General features: G+C 38.5%; 1 protein-coding gene across 5 annotated transcripts in view; it reads right to left on the bottom strand.

Annotated features, from left to right (window-relative positions):
* Nucleotides 1–20,827, bottom strand: part of LOC104120548 (uncharacterized) — a 46,863-nt gene extending 26,036 nt beyond the window's left edge. For 3 of the 5 annotated variants that reach the window (XM_070196827.1, XM_033652650.2, XM_009632340.4), the window contains exons 1-15: nt 20,338–20,827; nt 19,079–19,252; nt 18,793–18,888; nt 18,331–18,400; nt 12,561–12,691; nt 11,519–11,656; nt 11,283–11,440; nt 5,129–5,297; nt 4,933–5,031; nt 4,735–4,812; nt 4,597–4,656; nt 4,358–4,515; nt 4,053–4,254; nt 2,274–2,393; nt 121–197 (exon numbers count right to left, since the gene is read on the bottom strand). In XM_070196827.1, coding sequence (XP_070052928.1) covers nt 121–197; nt 2,274–2,393; nt 4,053–4,254; nt 4,358–4,515; nt 4,597–4,656; nt 4,735–4,812; nt 4,933–5,031; nt 5,129–5,297; nt 11,283–11,440; nt 11,519–11,656; nt 12,561–12,691; nt 18,331–18,400; nt 18,793–18,888; nt 19,079–19,252; nt 20,338–20,463 — 1,856 coding nt within the window. In that variant the 5' untranslated portion in view covers nt 20,464–20,827. Of the gene's footprint in view, nt 1–120; nt 198–2,273; nt 2,394–4,052; nt 4,255–4,357; nt 4,516–4,596; nt 4,657–4,734; nt 4,813–4,932; nt 5,032–5,128; nt 5,298–11,282; nt 11,441–11,518; nt 11,657–12,560; nt 12,692–18,330; nt 18,401–18,792; nt 18,889–19,078; nt 19,273–20,337 lie in introns of those variants that run through there. The other 2 variants (XM_033652651.2, XM_033652653.2) reach the window with 2 other exon arrangements.
* Between the last annotated feature and the right edge of the window lie 239 nt (nt 20,828–21,066).

The following is a 21,066-nucleotide window of genomic DNA, read 5'->3' as shown; positions in this document are numbered from 1 at the left end:
GGATATCAAAAAAATGGTAATTTTCCTAGAATTTAGGATCTCTTTCATATGTAACTAGCATATAGGATAAATTTAATTGGAAACAGGAGATGGAGGTAGATTAATGAATCCTAGTCATACCGCAAGTTTTCTGTTGGTGAGTTCATCTCATCATGCATATAGCCACCACCAAGGTCCAGAAGAGCAGAACAAACACCCTAGCGAAATCAAATATTACCAGCAAGAAAACATCAATAGCTGAAACAATTGTTACCATGCCAAGAAAAACAGACGGCAAACAGACTTAACAAAAGTCTTGTCATCATTTTTTTGATCAAGTAAATAATTTTCCATTAAAGAAAGGCCAAAAACAAAAGTGGCCGTATACAAGGGGTATACCAAAAAAGGAACCCTACAGAAAGATATGGTTCTCTACAAAAGTCACCCAATCTTCTATACAACAAGGAACTTCATGGGTGCACCAAAAGAAAATAAGGGATCAAAACTACTCCTCAACTGGGCAAAACTCATCTCTACCCCTTCAAAAGCTCTTCAAAAGTCTCATCATCATTTCCCTTAAATTCAACAAATTTTCCATATTAAGGAATCAAAAGTTTTCCATTACTTCCAGTCTTTCACATTAATTGTCGTAAATTCTTTATTACTTTATGTCTGATGGTTCTTCTCCAAAAATTTGAGCAAATATAGAAGCAGTCGAAAACTCTTATTCACCACCTCTCTAGGGTCAACTAAGATTTTTGCGGCTCTTATTCCAGCCTTAACTAACTCAATCTCAACCAATATAAAGGATAAACACTGGAAATGAAAAATACCAAGAAACACTTCCTATTCCAGAAAGCAAAAGGACTACAGTATGAACGCAGGAAGGATAGATTGAGAAACCATGGTTGAAATAACAATTCTATGCGTGAAATGGATCAGAAATCTGACTTATGGGGAGACATTTTATCTTGTTCTCTTTTTGAATCCATAATAGCCACCTCTCTACTTTCGATCTTTGAATGTACAGAGGAAACTACTACACCTGCAGATTTCTCTTGTCCTTTCTTTTCACACGGAACAACAGAGTTGAATGTGGAAAGTTGGTCCTAAACAAAAGGAGTCAATGACTCCCTTATAAAGCATATAAGGAAGGTTGAATTCCAGATCCGTCTCTCTGCTCAGCCTTGACTAGAAGTTATGTTACTTGGGAAACATGTGCAAGCCTTTGTTAACAAGACATATGAGCATAGCCTACCATACTGGAGACATATTAACGCAATTATTCCAAACACGTGCTAAATACCTAAAACGTTATATAGCCATCTCAAGACCTAATGGCCAGATGACTGTACTTGCTGTGGGATAACTGATAAGGATCTAGTCACTAAACAGTCTAGTGTGTAAGCAAGTTAGTGATCTCAGTCTAACTTGTTTCTACCCCTTTAGAAAAGGGAACAAGGAAGCATTTAAAAGGTTTGCTTCATTCTCCCTTCAGCTTTTCCCAATGTAGAAAGCCAAATATTTTTGGAGGCCTGCAGCTGTAGAAGTTAAACAACTATGGTTTGAGCAAATTTCCGCAATTTGTGAAGATAACTGTTTGGCAGGCTGTTGGAGCTTGTGTAACAAAATACCTTAGCCCGAACTGCATCCATTTTGAGATTTTATCTCTTTTGCAGCACAGTACCTCTCACATTCATTATGAAACATCTGGTAGTTGCATAATCTGCTCTCCTCTTACTCCCTTAAAAACCCATCCTTTTTAACAGAAAGGAAAAAATGAGCAAACATGCAACTGAGAAGACCTCCTTGCCTTCAACTAAGCAAAATTGAACAGCTTAAACTTAGCATAGACTTGAGAAAGACATATGACATTGCAGGGCTTGTCTTCCCAAAACATTTGTTTTGAGTGTTCGACTAAACAAACAAAGTCACTGCTGTTTTCTCCGAAAGTATGGTAGAAGGGCGGCATTTAAAGAACAAGACCCTTGTTGCAGATGACAGACAACCACACTAATCTTTAGGACAGTAGAAACGGAAGCAATGAGAGAACTAAGATTCAAGAAGTAGCATAAAAAACATCATCTGCGAACATCATCTGCTACCACCAGTGCCTTTGGATACAAATTTATCACACATCATCACCCACACTAAAATCAACTAAGATATCAGTGCAAATGCAGTTGTGCATGGATGCACTAACCTGAAGGAATGACTCTGACACTTAGATTGGACTGATGCAATAGATATATCAAAATAACTGTGCAAGAAAAAATTAACTCCACGTAGATTACCATGTTGAAAGTCACAAGTCGGCTGAGCAACCGAAGAGTCAGAAGGACTTCACTGGTTTTCTCCAAGTACGGCCCTTGGGCCAAACTCAAAAGAAGCATGAAAACCCCAGATCGCGAAAACTACAAAGTAGCAAGTTATGGTTACTGAAACTGAATATATAATAAAAAGGGTTTGAATTTCAGATTAATTACCATCAGGAAGAAGAAGATAAAATGGAGACAGCTGCAAAGAGAGATATGCAATTCGCATTTACATAAGAAATCCCAAAAGTAAAAAAAGGTACTTAAAATACAAGCAACAGCAAAAGGGAACTGAAAGGATATCCTTTGGTAATGAAATATTGTTCTGAAGTATTCAAATTTCCTGTAAAAATTGTCAATGCTATTAGTGTGAAGAATGGATGAATATCAGGTCTTTCTGAAAGCATATTAGCAGCAAAATATGATAAAATATCAGTATTTCATATTCCTCTAATAATTTTCCTTTTTTTTTTGTTGGAGGAGGGGGTATGATTTTCATTCTGTTATATTCTAGCTTTATATTCACCCAAGTAAAAGAAAAGTAACAACCTTGGTTACGGATAATTTTGGAGAAATGACTAGCATATTTTGAGCAACGTGACCCATAATATATAGAGAATAACTGGGTAAACTTTAAAGACCTTCAGCACAGCAAAAACTTGAAAAAGAAAAGTTTTAACTTCTTGGGTGTATTTCAGGTTCAGAACTATGTGAGTGTTACAATCTCTGATTAATCATCAAATAACACCTACAAAAAAATAGACCTACAAACGATAAGAAATCCAGGATCAGGAAATTTCAAGCAAATTATACGCTCAAACACACTGCTAGTCCTGCACTCAAGTCCATTAGGGCCATTGGTTTATCAGAGTGCACCACACAGCAATGTAGGTGTGCTTCGCCTCTAGCGCACTGCGCACCACACTCTAAAACTTGAAAAGAAGATATTAAGCATGATCAGTACCAGGATGAACCAATTTGCTGATTTGGTCAAACTTCAAATACAAGATTCAGTTTCCTAGGTGCATTAATGGTTCAGAACATGTGTATGCATGACATTCTCTGACTAATCATCAAATACAACCGAGAAATAAATGGACCAACAAACGATAAGAAATCCTGCGTCAAATAGCAATTTTGAAGTGAGCTATACTTTCAATCACACTACTAGCTGTTTTCCAGTACAAGAGGGGCATTGTCTTATCAGTGTGCAAAACACAGCAACATGAGGGGTGATTCACCTGTAACAACACGCAATGCTTAGATTTGCACCTGCTGAACGTTTAACCAACTGCAATAAGACTCCATCTAGGATTCAATTCTTTATTTGCTAGAATGAGTTCAAAGGAATTTATTCACTATAGAATTTGCATACATAATCATATAGAAGGAAAATAAAGAAGTCCAATGTCAACATCCAATAAAGCTCTAAACCTACGTAATCTTATAGATGGAAAATAAAGAAGTCCAATGTCAACATCCAATAAAGCTCTAAACAGTGAAGCTCAGCTATTCAGCAATAGAATTTTGCAAAACCGAAGTCACAAAATGAATTTTATCAAAGAAAGGTAGCAACAGAGAAACTAACAGCAAGATATACATGAAATTGAAGATGAATGCAGCATAATTAGCTCCTGGAAAGTACAACTTTCAAAACTTAGAGACAGCTTCCTCACATAGCTAGTGGCAGAAAGAATCTACGAGTTAAAGAAGCTGATAGCATAATAGAGAAATGGAATAAACACAAGTTATTTTTACCTCCCATCTCACTAGAGCAGTATTCCTATCGATCATTTTTAACAGATGACCAAGGGTTCCACTAGGAATGATCAGACCCTCAACACCGGGAAGGTGTAACGGTTGGACCACCTTAACAGTCTGAGAAGCATCATCCACTATCAAACAGCTACTGATATCAACAGGAGATGACAATCCAGTGGACTTGTCAAGAAAGTTAAATCTGTTCAAGAAACATATCAACATAATTTCTCGCAACACCTTCTACAAGCCTCATAAATGAAAGGAACCTCAATGACTCCTGGAGAAAAACAAAAGTTACTTACACACATTCCGCAGGCCATGCTCCTTCACAAAGTGCTGATAACAACTGTAAAAGTTCAGCAGATCTAAAAGGGAATTCACCCTCCAAGCTGCAAAGAAGGCACCTGATAGGACCATCAACAAAACTATCCCTATCCCAAAACTGGGTACAGAGGGACCCCTGCACCATATACGTCAATGGTCTGAATTAATGAAAAAACATATGATTTTGAAGGCTCAAAAAAGCAACAATCATCCAAACCTCTCCTTGATAAATTTTGCAAAGAATATCCAATATCAATTTCAGGTTACCATCCTCCAACTGCAACACAGAAAAGGAATGATAATAGAGAAGATGTGTTTTCCTTCACAAAGTGATAAATAGTATTAAATTAAAAACCTGGATATTGATCTCGTAAGAGGCAATAAATGCTGATATAAATGTCCGTAAAACGCTTCTAAGACCAACAATAGGACCCTGAAAATAGTAATAAATATCAAAGCAAAGATGAAATGACATAATGCACTACCTCTGTATGAAAGGTAAGATGGATAAAAGATAATTTGCAAATAATGAGTAAACAAGCTATTCACTCACATCAAAATCCCTCAGTACATCATTTTCGATAATTTCAAGAAAAAAGCTCAAAGATCCAGCTTCGAAAGCTTGGCGGACATAACCAATATGATCCATCTCCTGAAACAAATTCAAGATATGCAAAAATATGTCAAAACTTTACACCTTCCTGAGAAAGCACAAGCAAGCCAATTACGTGATATGAAGCTAAACAGACCATCAGTATATTATTTTCTTCTTTTCCAGGAAGAGATGAAATTAGACAGAGGAAAACCGCCCATGCCAAAATCAATGGTCCTGATTCTTTCTGCTCAAATACATCAAAAGTGGACACCATAGCATCGATTTCTTGCACCTCGGACAATGAAAAAGTAGCATGGCCCTGCCTGGGTAGAAACAAAAGGCAGCCGTTATGACAATAAGGAAATAGGAAAAATGTACTGAGAAAAGAAAATCTTGAAAGAAGTTGAAGAAACCATAAGAACAAGAGAAATCAAAACAGAAAGGGGGGAATCTGTGTGAACTTCAGAACGTTTAGAGCTACCTAGCACTATTTGATCTTCTCTCCAAACAGGTCAAGAATCCAGAAGAAAAAAGCAATAGAATCCCCTCCATAATTTAAAGGAGATATCACACATCTTGCAATATGACCAAGAGACTCTTTCAACTCTAAAGGAGGTGCGCTAGTAAAATGTTCATTCGAGACCATGATTGTGATACTGATAATGATACATCAGTTCATACAATGTGTGAAAGAAGTATTTTGGTTTTATTGATTCCCACTATGATAAGTTGCTTTACCAATAAGCAGAAGTGCCAATAATGACAAAATCTAAGTTGCTGAGCACTAAATATAGTTGATGCTCAACAAATATAAAAAGTGTGAGAAGTAACGAACACCGGAGAAAATATTGAGAGAAAGCTCAGCTTGATTATTCCCCTCAAGCTTTGGATGTTAAATAGTGATGTACACCTATTGTAAAATAGGAAAGCAAATCAAGGTTACAAATAAATCTCCCTAATCAATTCCTACTACCACTACAACAACAACTAAGCCTCAGTCCCAAACAGGTGGGGATCGGTTGTATGAATCCTCACTTCATCCTTTAAGCTCAACGCATATCATCATACCAAAATAAAATAAAAGTGAAAATAAAAATAAGTTAAGTACATACTCTGAGAGTTTACGACATGGGAAGAAAGGATTATGTATTCATTTGTCTTACATTAGCCCTATTTATATAGGGTGTTACATAGTACTAAACCCTTCTCTACTAATGTGGGATAATATACGTACTACTATACATAATAACTCTCTAACACTCCCTTACAAGCCGGTGCATATAAATTATATGCACCGAGCTTGTCACATATGCAACTAATATAAGGACAAGTGAGGGACTTGGCGAGAATATCCGCAAACTGATCATTTGACTTCACAAACTTTGTAATAATATCTCGTGAGAATATCTTCTATCTGATGAAGTGACAGTCATTTTCAATGTGTTTAGTCCTCTCATGGAACACTGGATTTGATGCAATATGAGCTATGAAGGGCAATTTTTTTTTTTTGATAAGGTACGATTTAGAAGGGCAATTTGATTATCACACACAAGTTTCATCTAACTGATTTCTCCAAATTTTAATTCTCTGAGCAACTGTTTAATCCAAACTAGCTCATATGTTGCCAAAGTCATTGCTTGATATTCTGCTTTTGCGCTAGATAGAGCAACCACATTTGTTTCTTGCTTTTCCAAGAGACCAAATTAACTCCTACTAAAACACAATATCCAGTCGTAGCATGCCTATCAGAAGGTAATCCTGCCCAATTAGCATCTATGTATCCAACGATCTGCTCATGGCCTCAGTTCTCGAATAGTAGTCTTTTGTCTGGAGCTGATTTTATACATCGAAGAATGCGGACAACTGCGTCCCAATAACTATCATGGGAAGAGTCCATAAGCTGACCTACCCACTCACAAGAAAGGATATGTCAGGTCTAGTCATCGCGATGTAATTCAATTTGCCAATCAACCACATATATCTTGCAGGATCACTAAAAGGCTCCACCTGTCTTGGCAGAAGCTTAGCATTCGGATTCATAGGAGTGCCAACGGGTCTGCAACTCATCATTCATGTCTCCACAAAAATATCTAAAGCATGTTTCCTTTATGAAATAACAATACTTGAGCTAGATTGAGCAACCTCAATACCTACAAGTACTTTAATCTGTCAAAATCCTATGTACATATTAGTAATATCATCCTGATCATTGCCAGTAATAACGATATCGTCAACATAAACCACCAGATAAATACATAGATTAGGAGTAAAATGCCGATAAATACAGAGTGCTTAGCTTCACTACGTGTCATGTCGAACTCCTAAATAACTGTGTTGAACTTACGAAACAATTGTTTACCATATTTAGAAATAATAAGAGATTTCCATAAGGTATTCTTACCATCATTCAGCCTCCACAACCATTTGTATAACAAACACTTATTGTGAATTCTCAAGCCCACCATTTGTATAACAAACACTTATTGTGAATTCTCAAGCCCCTTAACCCAAGATCACCCCTCTTCTTTACCTCTACAAACTTTTTGCCAATTGACCAAATGCAACATTTTGTTAGTGGCATTTCCTTCCCATAAAAAGTGGTTTCTTAACCAATTATCCTCTTCTCCACTTTAAAAGGAATAGGAATGAATGACATTAAACAAGTTGGTATCCCGTCTAAACTCTATAAATTAATCGATCAACCACCAAAAGACAAGTATTGTCTCTACCAAGTAGTGAGTTTTATTTCACGCTTGTCAATAACGCCTGCCAAATATTTGTATCTTTTCCTCTTGCCCCAAAAGGGCGCCCCAAATAGGTGGCAGGAAAGCTTTCAACTTTACAGCCCAATATCCCAGCCAGTTTCTCTATCTGAATATCAGTATTTACTGAGAAAATGCTACTTTTAGCTAGATTAATTTTTAACCCATACACATCTTCAAAAGCTAGTAAGATCACCCTCAGAAAAATGAGTTGTTCTCTTTCTGTGCCACATAGCAATAGTGTATCATCCGCGTATAAAATATGAAAAGTATCCACCTTTTCTTCGCCATTGCCCTCAACACAAAACCCTTTAATCCATGCTCTATCCGCAACATTATGCTCAGCACCTCATAACAAGGACAAATAAATAAGGAGACAATGGATTTCCTTGCCTCAAGCCCTTTTGAGATTTTAAACAAACTTCTGGACCCCATTAATCAGAACTGAAAATCTGACGGTAGAAATGCATGTCTTGATCCATTTGATCCACTTTCTCCAAAGTTCATTTGCTCCATGATGTCTATTAGAAAGGACTAATTTACATGGTCATAAGCCTTTTCTGAATCAAGCTTACAAACAACCCCTCCCTTCCCCTTCTTCAAATAATAGTCAACACATTCACGGGCAACCATAGCAACAATTTGTATGCTTTTAATAAAGGCATTCTCATTCCCTGAAACCAATTTATTCAACACTACCTTTAGTCTTTCTGTGAGCACCTTTGCAATTATTTTATAGATACTCCCTAGAAGACTTATCGGCCTGCAATCTTTCATATTTACCGCTCCCTTTTTCTTTGGAATAAGAGTTATGAATGTGGCGTTGAAACTCTTCTCAAAAGATCCTTCCAAATAAAAGAAGTTCAATGCCTTCATAATGTTCATCTTCTAAAATATACCAACACTTCTGAAAAAATGTCATGTTAAAGCCATCCGGCATGGTGCCCTATCCACTTCAAATAACTTCAAGACCCCCTTACTTCCTCAATAGAAAATGGTCTTTGAAGCCATTCCTTTTTATCATCGCTTAATTCTACCAAACCTACATTGCTCTATTGTGGCCTCCACTTTTCATTTTCAGTGCACAAACTCTGATAGAATTCAAGGATGTGTTCCTTGATCACTTCTTTATCTTCTGAGATTATGTCATTTATTTCCAGTCTATCAATAATATCACATCTTTTATGTGCATTTGCCAATCTGTGAAAAAAAATTACATTTTTTATCTCCTTGCTTAATCCATAAGCTTCTTGATTTTTGCCTCCACGAACTCTCCTCTTCTTTTGCAATATATTTGAGTTCTTTGACAAGAAAGATTTTTTCAGAAATTAAATCAGCATCTACAACTTGTGAGGAATAAATGTGATCTTTTCACTGATTCTCCTCAAAATCTTATCCATTCTCTCTTCCAGTCTGCCAAACACCTCCCTGTTCCATCTCTTAATATCATCCTTGAGCACATTCAGCTTTTTAGCTTAAACCAGTTTTGGTCTACCACTTATCTCATCTGATTTCCACCAACTTTCTACTGATTCTAAGAAATCAGCATGCTCAAACCACATATTTTCAAATTTGAAGTAACCTTTTCCCTTTCTCAATCGCCACATTCAAACAATAAAGGCAATGATCAGACCCTACCCTCGGCAGCGCTGTCTGCTTTACATCTCTTAAAAAACTCATCTCATTCATTAGAAACAAGTAATCTATCAATCCTTGAAGCCACACTTTCACCAGCATATCTGAACCAGGTATACTGCTCTCCATAAAGTGGGAGATCAACAAGTGACAAATCTTCAATAATTATAGAAAACTCTCTCATGGCTCTAGAATTCACCATTCTGCCCGCTCTTTCGTTCCCACCGATTTTTTGGAGGAAAAAATTTCAGCACGGCTTTTCTTATTGTAGTTGCGTGCTATACTGGCTAGATTTTTGCATCAATTTTCTATTTTTCAAAATAAGCAAACTTAAGTTGGTTTCCTCGCGTTGAATTGAGGGGCATTTTAGAATATCAAGTGAATATGTGTCTAGATTCATAAACGTCTTGAATAAGGAAGATCATATAGAATTAAGACGGAGGAGAAGATGCAGGCCGTGGATGTTGCTCCACTAGCATTTACGTGGAACTTATGGAGAGAGAAATAGGAGAGCTTTTGAAGGAGTAAACAGTGATATTGTACACCTGACAAATAGCCTCTTATCCCTTATTTGTTCTTGGTGCACCCACGAGGTTCATATATGTATAGATGATTGAGTGTTATTCGTAGAGAACCATATCTTTTCTGTAAGGCTTACTTTTTGGTATACTATTGCCCTTCTTCAATAAATTATTATTTAATCAAATGATAACTTATGATATTCCATATTTAATTATTAAATACTTACTTACCTTATTTAGTATAGGATTAATTTTTTTATTTATTTAGCATAGTCTATGACACTTGTATAATGAGCACCTCCTGGGCATTGTTAATCAAGTCAACGAGAAACTTTTTTTCTTCACAAGTAATAGCAGAAAATATGGAATTTTGGAAGGGGTGGAGAACTAGAAACATCAGTATTCTTTTTGGTGTGGGCTTTGGGGAAACATCACGAAGGGATGAGAGGATCTCAGTGATAATATAATTTTCAGGATTGGAGTAGGCGTAGTTTTGGGGGACACGGGTGATCTGGTGACAACACTTTGAGACTCATTTAGCCAAACATCTACATATTTTCATGCAAAAAAGATATGACAACCCAACAGATTTGAAGAACACAAGTGGGGAATATTATTTGGGATATTCAGTTTAGGACGAATCTTCAAGATTAGGAGTTGGAGAAGTTTCAACATCTGCTTGAAATGCTCTATGAACAAACCATATCATTAGCAAATAAGGATTTTGGAGATGGAGGTTATGGAATAGTGGTCATTTCTCAAGAAAAGCTTTATCATAGAAAGTTGCTTGATAGAGATAAACTAGTCTTTCCACACTTTTCAGTGTGCATCCCAAGGGCACCAAGAAAGATGTGCTTTCGTATGGCTGGCGGTTGAAGGAGTGATTCTGACAGCTCAACTTGAGGAAGAGGGGTAGACCACCTTTTACTGCATTGCCAGATAGCATCACGACAATGGCGGAAGATTCTGAGATGGTTTGAGTTAGTATTAACTGTGCCGGATACGATGAAGGACACTCTAGTCAACTGAGCATTTAAAAGGCAGAAGAGAAGATGGAGAGTGTCGGATATGCTCCTTTGGTTTTAATATGGATAGTATGTAGTGGGAGATAGGAGAGCTTTTGGAGTAAGTGAGTTTGATTTTGCACATTAGTCTTCTATTTATTTATTTCTTTCTTTCTTTCTTTTTTTTGTGGGACCCATGAGGTTCCTATTTGTATTCAAGGAGGGGTGTCTTTCAAAGAGAACCATTTATCTTTGTAAGTTCTCTATTTTTGGAGTCCTTGAATATCGGAGCTTTTTCCCATTATTAATGTCTTTATCCCTTACTTGATTAAAAAAAAGGTAAACCAACTAATAGTAAGCACGGAAGATAAAGAACTGGTGATAACCCGAACGGAGTTTCATCATGAACCATCTGCAAAAGATTTTCCAAATCCAAAGTTTCTATGAGGATAAGCAGCAGCTGCACTTTGGCATGATAAATGGAGGAAACGGCTTCGGCTGATACGGCCAGCTTCCCGAAATTATAAGAATTTGAAATGAATCCCTGAAATAGATTGAGCTAGAATCAGTAATAATGCAAATCTAAGAGAAGATAACTGCAACTGTAGCATTAATGAAGTACCTCATAAAGTGAGCACAATTTTTTCCACAGCTCACCAGTGCAGGGGCTGAACTCATAAAAAATGAGGAAAAGAACATCCAATATCAGATTGTCTTCGGTTACTATTTCCTCAGCCCACAAAGTATAAAGGTCAACATCCTATTTTGCATGACAAGGGAGGTACTCAAATCTATGAAATGATCAAGAAGAACGGATTGCACTAAAGATGAAAAAGAAGAAGAAAAAAGTAAAATTTAGAACACATATATTGCGTTTAGGCAATGATAGGGTCTATCTGAAATACTGCAAGCCTTGTTGCCAAGCTAATTCAGCCATTCATGTAGCAAAGACTGAAAAAAAACAAATTAATGTAGTGCAACCATTAAATTTCCTATTAAAGAAATGAGTAGTTTATGCAGAAGTCAAGGTATGGAAGTGTTTTGACATGGCTTCCAATTTGACTTGATACGCATGTTTCCCTTGATGTCCTGGGACCAACTAGTTCGTAGTCTCCAACTTTATTTTGTGTGAAAATATTAGAAAGTGATAGATGTCTAGATTCACATTTGCTTCCTTGTTTCTTTAATCCTAATCTTCTAATTGTTGCCCCAGAAGTCCTTTGTCTCCATGTTCATGCATCCTGATCCAAAAGTACACACCTTTCTATTTTTCTATTTCTCTTTGATATGTAGAAAATGTATTCCTTTCAAATACAGTGTCTTTAAATGATTATCTTATTAGAAGAAGAAAAATGATCATGAAAATTGGGTAATTGTGTAGAATAAGTCACCATTGGAGGTGAAGTTTCACTCTCGTTTTTCTTCTCGGATAAAGCACTCTTTTTTCCCTTTCTTTGTGAAAGGGCCAAGAAACCACTCTTAGTAGCTCATACATCAATACCTATCTATCGTTAAGTTCTTAATTAGCCAGTTCATGCACTAAACAAATTGTCAAATCATCAAAGTCCACGCACGCACAATCCCCGGCACTTTGATCACCATGTCCTGATTGAGGTAAGTAAGACAACCTAAATTCTGAACACTGAATACACTACATAGTTTACCATGTACTCAGAAAAGTTGGCCACCAGATTCTCCTGCAGAACAGAAAGCAACTTCGTGTCTAGTCCCTCAGAAATCAATTTCTGTGCCTCATTCACAATAGATGCATCTTCAGAAATTGTCGGAATATATACTGCATTAAGAGTCAAATAAGATAATAACTACAAGCATTTATATAATGCATAAACAAGTATGGTGGAGACCAACTTATAGAAAAAATGAAATAAAAGAAAATAGATGTAATTTTATCATAAATTCCTATATGTGCATCAGAAATTAAGAAAACATATAAAAGAATTACAAAAGACCAAGTCTTGAGAAATAATCAAACAGATCATCGATGAGGACTTTCAGCTCCATATTGGTGTTAAAACTTGAAGATACCAAACTATGACAACAATCTCAAATGAAAATTAATCTAAATGAGCTCAAAGAGAGATTTGTCAGTTCTTTTGTACTCGAATTAAAAGAATGTAATTGCAAGAGATAGAAGCAACTATCAACTCTCAAACTTAATCTCGTAAAAAGCTGCTTTTTTGGATGATTTCTTGATAATTCCCCATATTTCATCTTTCTATACAGTCATCAACATACAAATGTTATCTTAATTTAGTAACCTGACTTGAGTCTGAACCGTGTTCCGGCAAGATCCTTTTCCGTTGACTCCTTTTATTTCGTTTAATCATGGAAGATAAAGTCTTCTTTATCTCTGGTGAAAAATCCATCGAGTTAGTTGATATCAGTGATGATTATATCAGATGGTTCGTGCTGATAGAATGAAGCAGAAGGTTTACAAGCAGAATCAAAATAGATGAGGAAAACTTGCACTGGGTATGCAAAGCTCTTAAGCATCAAGGGGATAAGGGAAGATGGGGAAGGAAAATGCAAGTATACATATATAGAGTCTTCCTGAACTTCAACAGATATGGCTGTTTCATTAGAATCAAGTCTTGGATGGGGATGAGAATCTGCTGTAATCATTCCAAAATCAGAATACAAGAAGGATTGGGTGAATCTTGTGAATATAACTAGAATCTTATAAATATGGCATAAGATCAATTATCGCTTCATTTACTCAATGTAATTACGTACTATTGATTCTTTCCTTACTTGGAACATGTAGACTACACTATTTAAACCCCAACAGCTTGAGGAAATAATCAAGCTATTTGCTCTCAATCTGTTCTACCTTGTGTCAATTCTCACATGGTATCACAGGAATAATGAGAAAAATACTCTCTGTGCATTTTACCATCCGGGAAGAAAATAATTTCAATGTGCATCGTTCCAGTGGCTGTCCACAACAACTTCATTTTCTGTTGGTGTTACGCAAGAACCAGCACCACCACAAAGTCCACTGTCCCGCGACCAAAGCCCACAAAACCCCATTGATTCCCTCCCATGCGCTCCAACGTGCCGGGAAGACCTCAGATTTTTCCCAGCAGGATCCAGCCACACACCAGCGCATAGAGAGATCAGAGACCCTCTCGACAGTTTCCAACAAGGAGCTTTCTTCTCATGTGGTTGCCTCTTCAAATCGAGCTTGTTAGATAGTAGTAATATATGTTGTCCCATATCGGAAAATAGCTATGTAGTACTATGTAACATTGTTTATAAATAGTTGCTATTGTAAAAACACTTAATTAATCAATAATACAATTTTCCCGTGTCATTATTTCTCATTATTTCTCACATGGTATCAGAGCGGAAAAGAAAACCTCGCCAAACAGTCGTCGTGCTTTCAACTGCCTGCGACCTTTTAAGGTTGTTTGCGTTATCTCCCTTTTCTTTAGTGTAATGCAATATCCAACACTACCACAAGGTTCCCCTATCACAGGCGACCAAACCCAATTGGTTTCTCCGGCAAAGACCCCTCCACGCGCTCCCACGCGCCGGTAAGAACCTAGACTCCCCCGGCGTGCCTAACACACACGTTGGCGTGTCTAACACACGCGTCGGCGTGTCTAACACACATGCCGGCGCGTGAAGCACATTCCGGTCAGATTTTGACAAAAATTCTTCAGGACAAGTTGTTCGTGGGGTGATTCCGAGTCCACTAGTACTGTTTCCTACAGATTCCGATTTTCCGGCGAGCTACAATGACTTTTCCGTCGAGCTACAGTGATTATCCTTTGATTCTTTTTTTGTTTGTGGTCATATTTTGCTAGAACTCTCTTCGAACCTATCATGTCTCTAGGGTTGGATAATTTTGGTTCCAATATGATTACTCCAGAACTCTTAATGGGAAGTTCAAATTACTAAGCTTGGGCTTCCTTGGTTGAGTTGTGGTGCAAGGATCAAAGTGTTCAAGATCACTTAACCAAAAAGATTAGTGAGGGAGATGAAAAGGCCAAAGCACTTTGGGAGAAGATCGATGCTCAGTTATGTAGTATCCTGTGGCGATCTATTGATCCCAAGTTGATGTCTTAGCTTCGTCCATTCCAAACATGTCATTTAGTTTGGGAAAAGGCTCGCACTTTATACACTAATAACATATCTTGATTCTATGATGTGATACCGCGGATGACAAATTTGAATGACAAATTTGAAGAACAAGAATTGGATATATCTACTTATTTGGAACAAGTACAGGCAGCCATGGAGGAATTTGAGAAGTTGATGCCAGTTTCTGTTAGTGTTGAAAAGCAACTGAGAAGCGATAGAAGATGTTTCTAGTCCTTTTACTCGTTGGATTTCCTAATGACCTTGATTAAGTAAGCGGTCAGATTTTGGCTAGTCCAACTGTCCCTACCATTGATGAATTATTCTCTCGATTACTTCGTCTTGTTGCAGCGCCCAGTCACACAGTAATCTCATCACAGACAACTGACTCATTTGTTCTTACATCCCAACAGTGGAAAATCTGGCATCTCTGACTATGAAGAATAGACATGGAGGAGGTCATTTTGGAAGATCTCGACCCAAGTGTTCTTATTGTAATAAGCTTGGACACACTCGTGATATTTGTCACTCTTTGCATGGTCAACAACAACAACATACCCACTATTATCCCCTACCGTGGGGTCTGGGGAGGGCAGTGTGTACGCAGACCTTACCCCTACCTTGTAAGGATAGAGAGGTTGTTTCCAATAGACCCTCGGCTCCGGAAAGTATAAGAACCATATTAATGAAAATATAAGCAAGAAGGGACAGTACCAAAAAGCCATATAAAAGCAGGATAAAACAACAAGATAGTAAGGTGGTCAACAATGAAAGAAAATAACAGAAACCTACTACCAACAGAAAGCGAGACTGCGTGCCCATACTATTGTTATGAACACTATAGACTACCTACTCTACTACACTAATCCTCGACCTCCATACCTTCCAGGATTACGAAGGGCAAGAACGGAGTAGGTATTTTGGTGGATAGGGACCTCAGAGAATCGGTGGTTGAGGTTAGGATGGTGAATGATAAATTAATGGCTATTAAGTTAGTAGTTGGAGAGCTCACTCTGAATGTTATTAGCGCGTACGCACCCCAAGTGGGTTTAGACGAGGAGGTTAAGAGGCGCTTCTGGGAGGATCCAGACGAGGTTGTGCGTGGTATTCCGCCTTCTCAGAAGTTGTTTATAGGAGGGAATTTTAATGGGCATATTGGGACGAATGTTGGGGGCTATGATGAGGTTCATGGTGGTTTCGGCTTTGGGGCTAGGAACGGAGGAGGTGCTGCTTTGTTGGATTTCGCTAAGGCTTTCGAGTTGGTGATAGCGAACTCTAGTTTTCCTAAGAGGGATGAGCATTTGGTTACTTTTCAAAGTACGGTGGCTAAGACTCAGATTGATTACCTCCTACTCCGGAGGGCTGATAAAGGTCTATGCAAGGATTGCAAAGTTATCCCGAGTGAGTCCCTCGCGTCACAGCATAGGCTCTTGGTGATGGACGTCGGCATCATAATAAAGAAGAAAAAGCGGGTTATCTGGAGTCGTCCGAGGATCAGGTGGGGAGCCTTGTCTAAGGATAAAGTGCAGGAGTTGGAGAGAAAGTTGATGGATATGGGGGCCTGGAGGAGTAGTGGGGACGCGAGTTGCATGTGGACAATGACGGCGAACTATATTAGGGAGGCTGCGAAGGAGGTGTTAGGGGTCTCGAAGGGTTGCTCTGGGGGGCACAGAGAGGACTGGTGGTGGAATGAAGAGGTTCAAGGAAAAGTGGAGGCTAAGAAAGCGGCATACTTGAAGTTAGTGGAGAGCTCAGATGAGGAGGAGAGAAGAGCGAACAGAGAAGGATACAAGAAGGCTAGGAAGGAGGCGAAACTAGCGGTCACGGAGGCCAAGAATGCAGCGTTTGGTCACTTGTATGAAGAATTAGGGGACAAAGGCGGGGACAAGAAATTTCGACTGGCCAAGGCGAGAGAGAAAGGCGTGTGATCTGGATCAAGTGAGGTACATCAAGGACGAGGACGGCAGAGTTTTAATGGATGAGGCTCAGATTAGGCAGAGATGGCAGACTTACTCTCATAAACTTCTGAATGAGGAGGGGGACAGAGACATTGTGTTGGGTGATTTGGAGCACTCCGAGAATCGCCGTGATTTTGGGTATTATAGGCGTATTAAGATCGAGGAGGTCGTGGGGGATATGAGTAAGATGAGCAGGGGCAAAGCGACTGGACCATATGAAATTCCGGTTAAATTCTGGAGGTATGTGGGTAGAGAGGGCGTAGAGTGGCTGACCTGATTGTTTAACGTTATTTTTAGGACGAACAAGATGCCAGACGAATGGAGATGGAATACGATGATTCCGTTGTACAAGAACAAAGGTGATATCCAGAATTGTAACAACTATAGGGGTATCAAGTTGCTTAGTCATACTATGAAAGTGTGGGAGAGGGTGGTGGAAGTGAGGGTGAGGAGGTCGGTGTCTATATCAGAGAACCAATTTGGGTTCATGCATGGCCGTTCAACTACGGAAGCTATCCATCTTATCAAGAGGTTGGTGGAACAGTACAGGGATAGAAAGAAGGATTTACGCATGGTGTTTATTGACCTAGTAAAAGCGTACAACAAGATCCCGAGAGAGGTTCTTTGGAGGTGTTTGGAGGCTAAAAGTGTTCCGGTAGCATACATTAGGATGATTAAGGACATGTAAGATAGAGCTAAGAGTCGGGTTAGGACAGTGGGAGGTAACTCGGAACATTTTCCAGTGGTTATGGGGTTACACCAAGGATCTGCGGTCAGTCATTTCCTATTTGCCTCGGCGATGGATGCTCTGACGCACCATATTCAAGGAGAGGTGCCATGGTGTATGTTATTTGCTGATGATATAGTCCTGATTGATGAGACGCGAGGCGATGTCAACGAGAGGCTGGAGGTTTGGAGACAGACCCTGGAGTCTGAAGGTTTCAAGTTGAGCAAGACTAAGACAGAAATACTTGGAGTGCAAGTTCAGTGACGTGACGGGGGAAGCGGACAGTGACGTGAGGCTTGATTCACAAGTCATCCCCAAGAAAGGGAGTTTTAAGTATCTTGGGTCTATTATCCAGGGGAACGGAGAGATCGACAAGGATGTCACACACCGTATTGGGGCGAAATGGATGAAATGAAGGTTAGCATCTGGCGTCTTGTGTGACAAAAAGGTGCCATCGGAACTTAAAGGCAAGTTTTATAGAGCGGTGGTTAAACCGGCCATGTTGTATGGGGCATAAAATAAAATTGCTGAAAAACAGAACTCGTATGAAACTCTACAAGGACTGCACAGAACCTAGGCATTCCTATTAAAACAGTTCAAGAATAACATCGCGATAAGTAACAATAAAACAGAAGAAAGACTCACAAGCTTGCGTAATTATCAGCCGCGTGCACTTCAAGAGACATTGCCGTTCCATATAATATTGAAGCATAACCTGGATAATGACAGTAAGCAAAAGAAGAGAAAAACAAAAGACAAGCTGAACAAACAGTTTCGGCAACAAATAGTTCAACATACAATGAACGTGACGCTATTACACTTTCAAATTTAAATTGCAAGTAAACTACACTTGCTGATTAGCATAGCTGGATTAACAAGGACCAGCCTTGAAGTACCATGTGTCACGTAGTTTACCTGAAATCTTTAATACTGCAGGGGTTGGGTGGAGGCAGGACTAGGGGTGGGGTGGGGTGGATATAGACATGTTTCCAACTATACCTCCACGCACTAGAAGTTATTCGACACAATATTAATAAAAGCTGCTCTCTCCAAAATACTAATGAATAGCATTAGAGAATGAAAGAGCATGGAAACTCAGTAACTAACCAAATGAGAAAGCTCGCGAAACACACTATCAGCAACCATACTTTTTTGATTACTCGTTCTATGAACAAGAATATATGACTGCACCTCATCTAAACACTGCAAAAATATGAGAAGTTAACTCTGTTCCAACAATAAACTAAATAAGGCAAGAAATAGAAGAACTGTAATGGTTTTCCATGTCAAACAGAAACCCGTTTCTGCACTGCAAACCACTACAGGCCATCCATGGAACATTATGAGTTCAGTACCAAGATTTGCACATGGTCCAGAAAAAGTAGATCTTTACCATAGCAGAACTAATTTTCAAGGCTGCTGCTTTTTTATCAGTTTCTACCGTAATCTGGTGTGGACCAATCTTTAGTCGTCCCGCATCTAAAGCGTCTCTTGATTTCTGATTTGGTGGCTTAAATAGTGAAATTGTGTGCAAAAACCAAGCGTGGATGTCCTTTATCTTCTTCTCCTGGAAAATAAAATTAATTTCTGCGTTTGAATGAGTAAATCATAAACATACTAGTAGTTGTAAGAATAACCTAATCCTACAAACGCATAGGAATAATTATATACCAGATATTGTAGATTAACATAATTCAAGACTGAAAATTAGCTCCAACCCAGCATCACCTAGGTATAGCATTCCAATTACACCAACAGTCCTCCCTTTTTCTATCTTCTTTTTTCCTCTATTCATGGGCTCACACTCACCCAAATAGTAAATCGAGAAAGGGAAAAAAAAAAAAAGACAACAGCTGTATGACATATAGTGTATATCATAATTCCAGACCGAAATAGAGTACCATGTGGAAATCAGAATCAGAATCTCAGCTTAGGCAGAAAAAACTAGGTGATTCCTTTTTCTATTTTTCTTTCTTTCTTTCTTTTGATCAAGTAAAAAGCTAGGTGATTTCTTCCCATCAGTGTAACCGATCCACCAAAGGTTCCCCTTCTTTATATCTTCCTCTTTCCCAATAATCTAGCGCTCACCCTCACCCAAAAGAATTGAGAAAATTACAACAACAACTATGCATCAGTCCCAAACAAGTTGTGATTCGCTATGTAAATTCTCACTTACCACGGCACTGACTAGGTTACTCCATTTAAACTCGTCTCATGCCAATATTATGCACATACAAATAAAATGTATTAGGAGTTATGTATATTTTCTAACGTAAAAAACCTCCGAAAGGCTGAACCGCTCCTAGCCAAATAGTGTATGTTAACTCATAATTCAAGACCGAAAAGGGTCTCTTGTAGGACTGGAGTTGCAACCAAATACCATCATCTTAACTATCTTCCTCTTCCTTCCTTATTATTCACGCACATAACCCCCACCCCCCAAAAAGAACATTTTCCGAGAAATCCTGTTTCCAGCTAGAGAATTAAAGGGACCATCCCTCTACTCTTCTCCACTTAATAGCGTCAGTGACCCTACCACACATTCCGCATTGTACTGACCTTTCTACCGTTCTTTTAGTAGAGATTTCAATACCATAAAATAATCAAATAAGACTCCTACTCCACTATTTGCAGTGCTAAGGTGGAAATTACCAGAAGAGGAGGGAGGTCGGAGGAGAGAGAAACAGATTCGAGTTCAGTAAGCAACTCAGTGAAGGGCTCCCACCAAAGCGAAGCATCAACAGTCACTTCATCATTAGCTTTTGTAGGTGTCGCCATTGGAGTTAATCCGATTAGGGTAGAAACCCTTGCAGAGAGCAATTCTTCGAAACCGCGCTTTTCTTGGTTCGAATTTGAGAGCTGAAGAGTACAGTAGTCACTGAACTACTGAAGTATGGAATGTGGGAAGAGACGCAGGGTTTATTAGCAACGGCCCCTATGCAAATGTTACATGCCGAGCCAGGAAGCTCAGTGTTTTATTTTATATTAGAACCCACTAAAGCAAAACCTTAGGTAGGCGTTTAGGATAAATAGCTCAAACTACCACTTTTTAACAAAACTCAAAGGCTGAACTTCTGAAATTGCCATGGTTTAGATACCTTAATTAGGCATTGTTTCCATTAAACAACTATAGTAGGCACAAAGTATACCAATTAAACATATTTCGTGGCTTGGAAATATCCCAAGCTCCTGTACAAGCTCTCATTACGTGAAATATTTAGTCAACTAAATCATTTGGTGTGAAAGATAAACCTAAGAAGAAATATGGAAAGTTGTCTAGAAAAAGTGTGAAATGACTTGTTTCCAGTGTAATCAATGTTTTAATCGGCTAATTATTTCATATAAGGATCATTGCAGACACACGCTTGAGATATTTCTAAC

Source organism: Nicotiana tomentosiformis, chromosome 3 (assembly GCF_000390325.3).
Source record: "Nicotiana tomentosiformis chromosome 3, ASM39032v3, whole genome shotgun sequence".
NCBI classification, from domain to species: Eukaryota; Viridiplantae; Streptophyta; class Magnoliopsida; order Solanales; family Solanaceae; genus Nicotiana; species Nicotiana tomentosiformis.
Note: the sequence above shows the minus strand (reverse complement) of the source record. Positions and strands in the feature narration are given on the sequence as shown.